This window comes from Polyergus mexicanus, unplaced genomic scaffold (genome assembly GCF_030449975.1).
Source record: "Polyergus mexicanus isolate NDT 795.1 unplaced genomic scaffold, iyPolMexi1.0 SCAF_10, whole genome shotgun sequence".
Classification (NCBI taxonomy): Eukaryota; Metazoa; Arthropoda; class Insecta; order Hymenoptera; family Formicidae; genus Polyergus; species Polyergus mexicanus.
Genome location: NW_027223330.1, coordinates 4,716,383 through 4,731,262, shown reverse-complemented (window position 1 = coordinate 4,731,262; position 14,880 = coordinate 4,716,383). Strand labels below are relative to the sequence as shown.

General features: G+C 36.0%; 2 protein-coding genes and 1 pseudogene across 2 annotated transcripts in view; 1 reads left to right on the top strand and 2 right to left on the bottom strand.

Moving 5' to 3' along the window:
- Nucleotides 1–9,228, bottom strand: part of LOC138936991 (uncharacterized) — a 36,204-nt pseudogene extending 26,976 nt beyond the window's left edge.
- On the bottom strand, nt 2,191–2,989 carry LOC138937197 (uncharacterized). The gene has a single exon (XM_070303205.1). The coding sequence runs from the start codon at nt 2,971–2,973 to the stop codon at nt 2,191–2,193; it is 783 nt and encodes a 260-aa protein (XP_070159306.1). The 5' UTR covers nt 2,974–2,989.
- A 3,060-nt stretch (nt 9,229–12,288) lies between the features above and the next one.
- Nucleotides 12,289–14,880, top strand: part of LOC138936990 (uncharacterized) — a 36,525-nt gene continuing 33,933 nt past the window's right edge. Inside the window, exons 1-4 of the mRNA XM_070302832.1 lie at nt 12,289–12,344; nt 13,034–13,209; nt 13,346–13,509; nt 13,615–13,710. Coding sequence (XP_070158933.1) covers nt 13,706–13,710 — 5 coding nt within the window. The 5' untranslated portion in view covers nt 12,289–12,344; nt 13,034–13,209; nt 13,346–13,509; nt 13,615–13,705. The remainder of the gene's footprint in view (nt 12,345–13,033; nt 13,210–13,345; nt 13,510–13,614; nt 13,711–14,880) is intronic.

Below are 14,880 nucleotides of genomic sequence, written 5' to 3'. Positions count from 1 at the left end.
ATTGCTGGATGCTTCGCACCAAGCGGTTCACAACGGTGACGACAACGAGATCTTGTCGATCATCGAGGAACTTCGCGAAGCCGGCATTATTATAAATTAAACGGTGTCTCGACAAAACTAATCAATCGATCGACCGACATCGCTCGCATCGATGATGCATATCAACAAATTTGGGATATCCGAGCAGAGTAAAGACGTGACGAACGTCATTTCGTACCGTCGATGGAGTGGATTAATGAAAAGTTTCGTGCGCGATAACGCTCTGTGTCGCACCGTTACGGACTTTGACGCGAGGTCGCGCAAGATTCGTCGTGTAGCGCAACCTGTGGCTGATACCGACGTCGTCAACAAACTGTACGTGGATCATTGCGTTAAAACGTTGAGAAATCAACTGAAAGAGTCAGACGAGAAGCTTGCTGCGTTCGAGAAAGACGTGCGTGCGTTACAGACTCTGATAAACGAGCTTCGGCTTGCGAATATCGCTAGATTAGAAGCGCCAACGAACGACGACGAAACGTCAACGAACGCTAACGAAACGTCAACGAAACGACGACGAAACGTCAACGAACGCTAACGAAACGACGACGAAACGTCAACGAAACGCCAACGAACGACGACGAAACGTCAACGAAACGCTAACAAACGACAACGAAACGTCAACGAACAACAATGGTCAGCAACAAACGGATCAAAAACGACTACGAACGGCTGACGAATGACAGCGGACGACAACGAACGGTTATTGGACGGTTATCTAACAGCTCAGGAACGGGTCAGGAACGGTTACGAACGAATCAGGAACGACTACCAGACGGGTCAGGAACGGCTACGAACGGCTATCGAACGGCAACGAATGGTAGCGGATGATAAAGAACGACTATTGAATGACAATAAACGGAAATAAACGACTATTAAATAATTAAAAAAAAAAGGTTAAAGATATAAATCATAATGTAATTTCTTTGCACATATTATTACGCGCCGACTAGCCGTACCACTAAAAACATGACATCGTTAAAATCCAACGGACGTAAAAATATCGAGAAGCTACGACTCGTCGAGGAACTGCATGCTTCGGCAAGAAGAAATTTTCCCCGAAGACGCGTCATAGTGCGGGGTTACGATGACCTGTGGCAAGCTGACATCGTCGAGATGCGTCCGTACTCTCGTTTCAACAAAGGTTACCACTACATACTCACCGTCATCGATGTGCTGAGCAAGTACGCGTGGGCTGTACCGCTCAAGAGTAAAGGCGGAATTGAGACGGCTGATGCTATCGCTGAGATAATTCGAGATAGTAAGAGATGCCCGAAAAACATGCAAACCGATATGGGAAAAGAATTTTACAACATCGACGTACAACGTCTCATAAGAAAACACGACATCAATCATTATTCCACGTATTCGGTGTTGAAGGCATCGGTTGTCGAACGATTTAATCGCACGTTAAAGAATGACATGTGGAAAATGTTTACGCTGAACGGAACTTACAAGTGGGTTGACGCGTTGCCGCGATTCGTGTCGGATTACAACGCGCGCAAGCATCGCACTATCGGTATGAGACCTATCGATGTTACCCCCGCGATAGCCGATAAACTTTTAAATACAGTATATAGCAACGTAAAGATTGCGGCACCAGCAAGATTTAAAGTAGGTAACCCGGTACGCGTTAGCAAGTATAAGACGATCTTCGAGAAGGGTTACACACCAAATTGGACCACCGAGGTATTTAAGATTATTAAAGTGCAGCGTACTAATCCCGTAACCTATCTACTCGAGGACTATCGCGGAAAATCTATTGCTGGAGCATTCTACGAATACGAGTTGCATCGCGCGACTTATCCGGACGTGTATCTCGTGGAGAAAGTACTGCGCAGGAAAGGTGACGAGGTTTACGTGAAATGGCTGGGATTCGATGGATCGCACAACTCTTGGATACACAAGGACAATGTGATTTAATTCATACAAATTGTATTTTATTTTAAACATATAAAAATATGAAATACATATAAAGTATCTGAAATATGTAAAATATATACAGCATATAAAATATATGTAAGATATATTCAGCATGTAAAATATAAAATATAAAAGAAAGATATAATTATATTTATTTTGTTTTCCCGACACACACACACACACACACACACACACACACACACACACACACATATATATATATACATTATATTATAAGGGTATTCGGAAATGTCCCCACGGTAGCGTGTCGGTCGAATCAGGTACGATATATCGCTTGTCGTCGTACGGACTCAGAGCAATTTTTGTCTCGCTGATTGTATACACTTCGTGCAATTTGGATCTTATGCAAGACTGTCGTCGAGTCATCTCAATTTCATCGCGCAAACACCGCGTGTAATCGTCGAACGTTATCGTTCTCGCCACGACGTTACTCTTGACGCCTTTAACCTTTTTTGTATCTTTTTTATTATCTACTCGCAATGCATACATTTTTGCTCTAAGCCCGACAAATTCAGTCATGATCGCACCATTATTTTCGTCCTTCATCAAACCCGGCACTTTCTTGTTCTCGAGCGGTATACCGTACGCATTGTTAACCGGATAATCGCTCGTGTCGAATTTAGCAATATCGCGTTTCATGTTCTTGTACACATCCTCGCACTCGATGTGATAAATTAAACTATCTGTATCGGTGTACATTATTTTACATTTCTCTCGATATAACGGTACCATGTATTCGTGATGAAATTCATACAAACACGTTTTAGAAATGTCGAGGATGCACATGCCGACGTAGATCGGTTTATTGAATTTTATCTCGAATTTGCGCAATTCGACAGCGATCAAATTTTCCGAAAAGACGCTCCTGCTGTGAAAATTTGGTGTCGCGATCATCGCCTCCGCGCCATATCGTCCGTCCCACTTTGTTAATAATTTTACATCGACGTGATTGCGCACGTTTTCCATAGTTTTACCGAATACCGCGTTGTTCATTAACTTGTACAGATTTTTCTCGAAATTGTTTGTCGCGCGCGTTCTAAACCGGGTGTTGAGTTCGATGTAATCGCGGAGCCATGCGGATTGAACGAATTGCAATACGCGATGTATCTTTGCGACGCGAAGGCCGTGACGCGTGCATTGTTGCAGGTTGCGATAGTGTATGACATAACGCTTCTTATCGTATAAGGTTGCGAGGAGTTTGTCTTGCCGCTTGCCGGGCGGCTTACCGCGCGTCGGACAGAACGGTAGGTCAGCGTGCGCATCGTGAAGATGTTGCGGATACTCTAGATCAACCTCGAGAATATAACCTATGGGCGAATCCGAAGCGATTGCGCTAACGTCAAAGTCAGAGATATCGTCGACCCATCGAAATTCGGCATAGGGCAGCGGTTGACACATCGCCCAACCGTACAAGTTGTTTACATCGAAATACATCATGTACGATGACGGTTTCGATGGATCGTAAGACGGCGTGTACTTGTTATTGGCTCGCGCGTATCTGCCGGAACATTGACTCAGGCCACCGCGTATTCCCCGTTCGACAAACATAACCATATCGATATCAGTAAGTAATTTGAACGTAATATTTGTATGTTTTAACATGGCGTCCCACGTGTATCCGGGAAGAGTATAATAATACGCGGGGTCGAGCCCATAACTCTCGATACATTTGTCGCGGAAATTTTCAAAAATATCTGCTAATAACAAGACATCCGTTTTTAAATACAGATCGCTGTATTCGCCCAAGGTTCGTGGGGAGAACCGCCTACAGACGTTTTCAGCGTGCGCGTAATTGCTCTCGGATACGGTGTCACCGGTCAAAGAACTGTAAAATGATTCGCGCGGTGGTAAACATGTATCGTGCAACCTATCGACACAGTCAATGTATTCGTATGGGAAAATACCTTTTCGCGTCAATAAATTGAACTCTTCAATTGATAAATTTTGAAATTCCGATTTTAAAATTTGAAGTTTATCATTATTTAAAAACGATGCTAATTTTTCGAGACTAGTACTGAGAAATTTGTATGAATCGATGAACCGTAACTTTATATCGCTTCGCCAATCTGATTTTTCAACGGTATCTTTAACTTTAACATGTTTCGTGAATGAAATATACTTTTCTTTTGTTATCGGTAGTACATCGATCGAGCCTTCGAACGCGATAGCTATTTCTTTGATGATAAAATGTGAATCGTAACCGGATAAATTGTGAAATACTATGGGAATGCAAAAAGAGTCTTTATAATTTAAATTGCAGTTTGAATGCGCGGGACCTCGATACCGCCCGGTAAGATGGCAATGATCGCGTACGCGTGTACCGTCTTGCGCGAACGGTTTTTCGCAAATGTGACAGTGTGTCGCGCTGTGAAATTTTTCCCGCTCATCTCGCGTTAAATTTACCATGGGGACATTCATGGTTAAAATAGTTTTTACGCGTTGCGCTAAATTTTTTAATTTTTCTACGAACCACGAAACGCAATCGGTACTACGGCGAGAATGATACGCGGATAACGATTCGTCGTACGAACAATGTACATAATAAGCTACGCTAAATACTTGATGATGCTGAAACGTGTACGTAGACGTCCTCGGATCACCGTCGGTCTTCCTCAGCACGCACTCCAAGTCGGCGTATACGACGAAGGGAAGTCGCTCCTTTCTGTTGTAGTTGTTGAACGCGAGCCACTTGTCTTTATCGCTCGGTAACCGGATGGCGCACTCGTTCATTTCTCGACAATCTACAATGTGCGATTGCAACTTGTCGTCCGATCCAAAATAGTGTAAACATCTGTAAAAAAATGAAAATAATTAATTTTTCTATCGTATATATATATATATATATATATATATATATATATATATTGCATTTTTATTAAATATACGTACCGATCGCAGATATATTTTTGGCCATTACGTTTGCTCAGTTGCGAGCTCACGAGGCGGGATAAATTCTTGATCCACGCGAAATGTCCGAGGTCTTGCGAATCTTGTATATACAACAAGTTGACGTGTCTATCCTTCTTTTGCTCGCGCAGACGTATCGGGATAATGTTATTCTCTTTCTCTTTCTCTTTCTCGATGCAGTATACATTTATCGAAATGTCGTTATAAAGTTCAAATTTTTTAATTTGACTCAATGTCATCGGAAATTCAATGTTCTGGAGATTTAGCACTGTCGTATAATGTGGATACGAAGACTCCCGACCTACGTCTCGTGCAGCTGGATACAAAGCAGCGACCACCGCCCACGCGAAACACGCATTGTCTTTGGATTGCACGTTTATTACCGCTCTCTTCATTGTGTTATTTCTCGCGGTAATTTAATATGGCACCCCGCGCGCATTGGATTATATTTATTTATATTTATAATTAAATCAAGAATTCGCGACAATGCCCATCCGCTATCGCGTTCTTGAAATTCTTCGAGCGAGGCAAGGGTGGGCTCGACGATGCGTCGCTCGTACCACTCGTATAGATCGGACGTGCTAAAGAGTTCACAGTTTCTCGTATTTACACTTTTATTTGCCCGTTTATCGCCCGACACGAATTCACCATTGAACACAGTGTTCACTTTCACATTAAAGTGTTTTTTCAGCACATTTTTCACGTGTTCGAGCACAATGTCTTTGGCGTCCTCGAGAAATTGACGAGGCTCGATGTGATTATAATTTATAACCGCACCAGTCAATATACGGCTCTCAAACGCCGTATCAATCTCCCGCCAAATGAGTCTTTCCGCGGTATTGCAATCACCACTGTAATTACCACCACTATATATAAATTGTCTCTCTAATCGAGTCCTCGCACTCTCGAGTCGTGTGATTCTGGCCACCAAAGATTGCCGAACTCCGATCGAGAGCCGCGGACGCTTGATACGACTGGATTCCTCGAGCTGTTTGATAAATTCTTCGCATCGCTACGCCCATGCAAAATACTCGCCCAAAGTGGCGACTTGATGCGACAGCTCCAACAAGTCACGTTCAGTCTGCTCGGAGTTTTCCATGTTTTTTTGTTTTACTGTGTACAAATCGGACATATGTTGCACGGCATTACCTGATATAATGCTTGTCTGCAATTGGAGCAGGATCGACCACTTATTACGTCGTACAGTTCAGTTACATGCTTCCGAACAGCATACATGTATCCATAGTCAGTGTCTGCTATAGCTATCATACACGAAGCACATACAGCATAATCACTACCCGTAGAATAATAAAAGTATATGGCACAAAATTTTGTACGTCCGTTCAACGCAATAATTTCTGAATGAAACACTGTCTTCTGAACAATTTCCGTGAGGTCCTCGCTTTGATCGCTGTTGTAATCGAGTGGCCTTCACTTGGACACAGTACAATTGGACACGGTGCAAATGGACACGAGATTGTGCACACGGTTCAATTGGACACAGTGCATTTGGACACAGTAATTTTAGATACAGTAGCTTTTGGACACATAAGAAAATACGCATCGTTTACTTGGACACCGCTCAATTGGACACTGTTCATTTGGACACCGTTCGTTTGGACACAGAAAGATGCGCACCGTTCATTTGGACACCGTTCGTTTGGACACCGTTATTTGCCCACCGTTCGTTTGGACACCGTTCATTTGCCCACCGTTCGTTTGGACACCGTTCATTTGCCCACTGTTCGTTTGGACACCGTTCATTTGCCCACCGTTCGTTTGGACATCGTTCATTTGCCCACCGTTCGTTTGGACACCGTTCATTTGTACACAGAAACATGCGCACTGTTTGTTTGAATATGTAACAGATGGAGAGAAATAAAAATCATTTTGGGAAAATATAATCAGTATTCTTATAACACTTTATACTGGTAAATCTATGTAAAATATGAAATCGTGAAAAGGAGATACATTTGAAGGTTATAATATCTGTCAAAATAAAATATTTTCATACTTATATATCTCTGATACTGATGTCATTAATTTTACATTGCTTTTAGCACTTTGTTTAGCCTTTCGCATATTTGGATGTCATGCATGGATACAGTGGGTTCCGTCCCCCCTGCGGGGGGGCTCCACTTCCGGAAGATATAACCTAACCCAAACCTATTTCTTATTTAAAACAAAAATTTGGTGTGGATTACGTCGTATAATTTAAATCATATTTTGGTGTCCAAACGAACGGTGTCCAAACGAACGGTGGGCAAGTGAACGGTGTCCAAACGAACGGTGGGCAAATGAACGGTGTCCAAACGAACAGTGGGCAAATGAACGGTGTCCAAACGAACGGTGGGCAAATGAACGGTGTCCAAACGAACGGTGGGCAAATAACGGTGTCCAAACGAACGGTGTCCAAATGAACGGTGCGCATCTTTCTGTGTCCAAACGAACGGTGTCCAAATGAACAGTGTCCAATTGAGCGGTGTCCAAGTAAACGATGCGTATTTTCTTATGTGTCCAAAAGCTACTGTATCCAAAATTACTGTGTCCAAATGTACTGTGTCCAATTGAACCGTGTGCAAAATCTCGTGTCCATTTGTAACGTGTCCATTTGCACCGTGTCCAATTATACTGTGTCCAAGTGCACCATTCCCGTTGTAATCACTGTCGTCTGATAATGCGTGATCTTCATCAGATGACTCGTCTAGTATTGCCTCAAAATTATTTATTTCCATCCTTCGCAGATTGGCAGAATTTGTCAAAATCTGGTCGCCGTTGAACACTTGACACACACAAAAATTATAAAGAATCCACTATACTTTTTAAACGTAAAATCTGATCGCCGTCGAACACTTGGAACACAAAACTTTTTTAACCGATGTATACACTTTCAAATCGTGTACTACTATAATTTTGACACCCTTCGTTCTTCATTTATATATATTTCATCTATCACCTTTAAACGGCTCTTCTTAGAAAAATTGCGTGGGAGTAAGGTCTCTCTAAGGTTTAACGAATTGGACTTGTGCATAAGTGGGGATCTTCCAACTTTAATAAGTTAAAAATCATGCCAGTGTTCTCATTAGACGGAGTGTTTCTCCTACTTTTCGTATTTTACTCGTAGTGATCGTCGATTGGTGAGTTTGGATATCGGTTCGAGGGTTCCTTCGCACGTGATCATGTTAGAGAAAATTCTATTTTCTTATGAGAAAGGAAAGAAGGAAGCACAGAAATAATCGACATTTTTAAAATCTAATAATAATAATAATAATAATAATAATATGGGTATTTCGTTAGAAGAATTTTATTATCTAGTCGGTATCTTTTAGTTTTCTACCAAAAAATTCCACTTTCTCTTCCAAAGGGACTCGGGCGCTTTGGCGTTCGTATCACGCGATAGTTTTAATATCTATTGATAAATAATAATATGGGTATTTCGTTAGAAGAATTTTATTATCTAGTCGGTATCTTTTAGTTTGCCACCAAAAAATTCCACTTTCTCTTCCAAAGGGACTCGGGCGCTTTGGCGTTCGTATCACGCGATAGTTTTAATATCTATTGATATGTACATATGTTGATCGATGGAGAATCGGAAAGAAGTATAGAAGAGAGTATAGAAAGTGTTAAAAAAGTAATGAATTTCATGTATAAAATATATTTTTATGTTTAACATATTCAAATCTTATTTGATTTTTATTATTGTGCTATACATGAAAGCAACATTATATCTTGCGAGACGCTATTTGTTCATAATATAATATAAATATAATATAATAATATATGTATACTGTCATATTTTTTAAATAATCAAACATTAATACTGACAAATAATATTTATCAAATAGCATAGAAAAATGTGATAAATATAGATACAAGCATTTATCACAAATCAATAGAAATGCTATATTTATTAAGTAAAGGAAAAGGAGGACTTTGGACGAATGATTGTTCCTTATCGGCTTTCACCCGCGTGATGTCATTCCCCCGCGGCACCAAAATCCCCCTCCGCCCGCGTGACGTCATGCCCCCTCGCCGGCAAGGTTTGCCCTCGACCCGCATATCCCTCGGAGGACCTGCGTTAGAACTCTCCTAGTAATACTACTGTTGCAACATTTTTTGTTTCATGATAGACTGTCTTACTTTCCATTTTATCTCAATATGAGTATGATCTTGAACTAAATGTATTTTGCCATCCTTATCAACTTTAAGAGTGCCAGAACATTTCGAAGATCGACGAGTATTACATCGTAAGATATTCGGATTTCGAGAATCCTTGTTGTAAGTATAATCATTGTAAACATAAATAATGGTACCAGTTTTATTTCCACATATTTCTTCCATCTGGAAAATAATTAAAAAAAAAAATATTAATATTAAAAATATAACTTGGAAAAATAAAATAAAAATTTGTGGAGAATTAGTTTATGTTGAAATCTTTAATAGTCTTGCAACATCTATAAACATTCCTTATAAATTCTTAGAATGTCACAACATTCATTAATGGCATAAATATCCTTACTATCATTAATGAAGCATAATGATTATATTGTGTTCAGAATAGGGTTTTAGCATTCATTACTATTTGTATTTACATTTATCATGATGTAAAAGAACATTTCAATCATGCAGAATATGTAAATGTTCAATGTTCAATGTTTTTTTAAATGCAATTGTTAATTGTTATTATTTCTTTTAGGAATTTTTACACATAATTCTTCCATAGAATTACAAATGAACAATTCTTTTTTGAAAATAGTGCAATACATAAAAAACAGAGTGCTTTCCAGCAACGTACAGGTGATACTGTGTAACACAATGTACGACTCAATGCTTTCCAACTATGACACAAGTCAATACACTCGTACACAGCTAAAATGATGTGTTCGACTGTGTCGTCACTCAATTGATTAATAAAACTTATAAATTCTGTTAATAAAATAAAATTGTAACTCTATTTTACTTAATTTACATAATTTGATTAGTTTTTAATCTCTTCTCTACATATTTGATAAAGAAGTTAATAACTCATAAAAAATTTTTGTTGGATAATACTAACTTTTACAGCGAAAATACCTTCTGCGAGTTTAAATTATTATTACAAATCGTTGATATAGACATATATTGAACATATAGATTGGAAACAGCGTACCAGCTATAAATCGATATTGTATAACTGTGTCACACAGTGTATCACTGTGTTCCGTAGCTGCAAAGTACTCACAGTAAAATTTGAAGTATACAACTTTTTTGCACATAAGCAGAATTCGTATTGCAGTATATAGTATTGAATAATCACAGAGTCATATTGTGTTTAATTTTGTGCAATTTATTCTATAAATTTATTAACATGTCTAGAAAGCCATATTAATAGACACAGTCACATGCTGATTAAATATTTCATATAACAAAATAGACAATTAAATTAATTTTCTAAAAAAAAGATACTGTGTTTATGAAAATGTATATATTTATTTAATACTCAAATTAAACACATTAATATGTAACAAATATAAAATTTCTCGTACCACCAGTACTTTATTACTTACTTTGATAACAAAACGTAGACAGGCAAAAATATATTTAGTGAAGAATGATGCTATTCTTTGCAAAGTATTTTGATATATCTTCTTTCCAATTATAAGTTAGTTGGAGATATAACATGAGTACAATTACTTACGACAAAAGCGGTATTACGATAAGAGCATTTCAGACACGTAACGACATGAGCATATTAGGTAAAAAGTTATATATTCTGCGGGAAACCGCACGCGCTTGCACTGCATTTATTGGCTGCGTTCAGCAGAACAATTGCCGAGTTGTCGTCTTATCAACTCTCTGCGTTGATTTGTTGGTTCTAAAAGTAAGAGCCAATTACGTTCAATTGCTATAAGCGGTTGGTTCTACTGAACGCACCTCTCATATAAGCATGCATAGATTACGTTTACATGTCACCTCTAATCGGGTTTAATAACATCCGAAGTTGTAAAACTGATCAATCACAGCTATTCCTAAAAATAAAATGGATTCTGTATAAAAATCTATTTGTTGATATATGAATCCTATTGTTAATTTATAAGTCTCTATTGCATAATTGTTTGAAGAAATTACTATCAAGAGATAAATGTTTTTAATCTTTTTAGGAATTTCTTTAATACAGTTTTGTGTTGAATTATTATTTATAATGTTTGCATCTTTAATGTTGGTGCAATTTCATGTTCCGCATTTCTTAATTCAAATAATTATTTTGAATGTTTATTAATATATGTACAATTATCCTACAGTGTACTTTTATTTACATTTGCATCACTTTTATAAATATATACTTCTTAACATATTGTTTTTTATTCACATCAAGCGATGCGGCAGCGTCGCGACGCCAAGTATATAAAAAAAACGTTTCGGCTTGTCAACGGTTTGCCTATGTTGCCTATGTACAGGGGCCGCGACGCTACCAAGTAGCTTATCCGGAGTTTTACGTCTAATAAACTTTCGATTAAAATTCCTCAGGAACCAAGCCGTTAATCAAAAATCTGGCACTTTTCTTATACAATGTGGATGCAAGCTTTCTATTGCGTCCAGTTTGAATAAGATTAGTGCAGTCAATCCTGAGGAATGATAATCGTATGCCAGAAATGACATTTTTCGTTTTTCATCATTATCATAATAAGATAAGTTTCAGACTCTCACGTACGTATGCTCACACGCACACACGCAAAGCGAGTTTGTCCCTCACGGCGCGTTTGCAGCGCTCATGTACGATTATTCGCTTGAGTGTGCAAATATGCCTTGAGAGACAATGTGTATGTGCGTGCATACGTATATGATACGTATCAAGCAGTACGCGGCAAATACTGTAGATATTAATACATTAAACTCTTGAAAAATCCTTTGTCTTGCAAGGCAACCACTGAAACAGCGCCATCTATTAATCTGAGGTGATAAACTCTTGCTTCATAGAGTGTTACTGGGTGGGTAACAATGTAAATGATAAATAAAAATACGTATATAATTGTGAGATATTTTCTTTAATTTAACATTTTTTGTCATAATTAACCTTTTCTTCTTACTATCATTAATTTTATTAATATAGGCTTTTAATAAAACATTAAAATATTTGTCTAAAAATATTTTATAACAATCGTTACATATACACATATTTTCCTTAATATTACAATTTGATATTAATTTTGCTTTAACATTTGATGTACTTTCGTTAAGATAAACTTCAATATTACTTTTAAAACATAATATAATCACGAACCACTTAACTACGAGACCAGCGTTCTCCTCTACTAAAAAAATACTAACAACTCAGGCCGCGTGGTAGCGCTAGTGCGCTGTATTGCCTGTTTTTAATCGAAGTTGAACGTATTAATATCTACAGTATTTATTGCGTACAGTATTTGTTGCGGTAGCATCGCGACGTCAAGATATGGACCGTTTATTTTGAAAGTGGTGTAAGTCCTTTTTTTTAAAAAATGAGATATGACGTAATTTATGCTTAATTTAGTGTAAACTTTTTGTTTATAACTAGTTATTATTTATAAACAAAATTGGATTAATATGAAATATATTTTAAGTGATATTTGTTATTTCAAAATTGAAATTAAATAATATTTACAATTGACTAATTATGAAAGTGGTGTAAGTCCATTTGCAGCCTGGAAATATATATTATTTTAATTAAATTTGCCTAAAAGAAATTTATATAATCAAATTACATATTGATAAATTAGTACAAACATTCCCAGACTTCGCATAATTAATATTTCAAAACACTGCCACATGAAGAGCATAAATAATTAATAATACCAATATCTTGTGTTAAGTTTAACAATATATAAATATAATTAACGTTCAAAATAAAAAATACTAATTCTATTTTATTTCTTGTTATTATTTATAAACAAAATTGGATTAATATCAAATATATTTTAAGTGATATTTGTTATTTCAAAATTGAAATTAAATGATATTTACAATTGACTAATTATGAAAGTGGTGTAAGTCCATTTGCAGCCTGGAAATATATATTATTTTAATTAAATTCGCATAAAAGAAATTTATATAATCAAATTACATATTGATAAATTAGTACAAACATTCCCAGACTTCGCATAATTAACCTATATTTTTTAATTTTCAGATCTGCTAACATTTAATTTTCTCGAAACAAAAGAAAATGGACTTGCACCACTTTCAAAATAAACGGTCCATATAAAAACGATATAAGGTTAATGTTCGGGACGTCAAGATATAATAACATTATAAGGTTAATGTTATATTTGAATCTGCTGCAGAAAATATATTTGGTCCTATCGAGTAAGTAGATTGAAATTTTGTATATATATCTGCTTATACATATATGTCTGCTTATATATGTTTATTTATTGTTTTATAAGTATATTATTTCTTGATTATATCTGAATATTATCTAAATTATAGCGCTTATTTGCAGGATAAAGCAAAATCAATCAATCCTTTCAAGAAGGCCGGTATACTTTTAGCTGGGATTTCTTCAATTGGGATTGCATACAGTATAAGACCGTATGCAATCCCAGCTGAAGAACTTTGCTAAACAACGTAATATATTGGGTTATAGAGATTTGGCAGTAACAGACAGTAAGTACAATATAGTAGCACATATAAAACATTCAGTAGCACATATAAAACCAGATATGTAAATTAAATTAAATATTAAAATTATGTTCTTTTCATAGCACACAGATAGAGGGAAGTGACCATAAAGCACTTAACTTCGGATGGACATAAAAACGATTAATAACTGTCGAAGTAAAAGAAATATTTACTATTTATAATGGGGTAAGGGGAATCTTTGCTCTTATGTTAAGTGATTGAACTGAAGTTGAATTCAATGTGTTGAATAGCTTGAAATTTGTGAAACACGAATACCGAAAATAAATTTAAGCTATAATTATATAGTTATAATTATAGCATAAATTTATTTTCGGTATTCGTGTTTCACAAATTTCAACACATTGAATCACGTGTAATATTATAATAGCATGTTGCAATGCGAGATATATATTCATAAGTTTTATGAACATTATCAGAGACAAATTATTGACATTATTACATTTTTGATAAAATCGTAGGAATTCACAAGTTTTATTTCACAACTATATAATCAAAAATATAATAATGTCAGTGATTTCTCTCTGATAATGTTCATAAAACTTATGAATATATATCTCGCATTGCAACATGCTATTATAATAATACACGTATGCAAAGGAAGCCAAAGTATTCATACGTAGTATTTATTTATTATTCTCAAAGTGGATCTTACTGCAACAAAATTTTGATCGTTTTAGTTTATTAATCTGTTCATCAGTATACATACATAGTATGTATACTTTAGCTTTCTTTATACGTATAACTATATTACATTATTTAAGAAAAAGAAAAACCTATGATAATTATATATCACATTGCACAACATGCTATTACAATATTAGTTATACATATGCGAAGAAAGCCAAAGTATACATACGTAGATAGTATTTATTATTCTCAAAGTGAATCTTATTGCAACAAAATTTTAATCGCTTTAATTTATTAATCCGTTTGTTAGTATATATACGTATATATATGTATATTTTGGCTTTCTTTGCATACATATTGAAAGACAGAAAGACGAATTAAGTGTGACTTGAAAAAAACTATATTTAATTATATGTTTGTGTAAAATAAAAAGGACAATTATAACTTTTATATATATATTAAATTTTTATTTAAATATTCTACCTATAATTATATTTTATAAAAAAAGAGAAATAAATGTATTTAATACGTAATTAATATTTTTAAATTATTTACAAATGGCTAAACAATGAGTTGCATATCTACGTTAATATAGCAAAACATATCTTGGGAATTCTATCAAAAATATTACATTATATACAGTTGAATTGAGAGCGTCACAATTATAGCGTCATAGAGCTTGAAATAGGAATGTTAAGCATTAGTCAA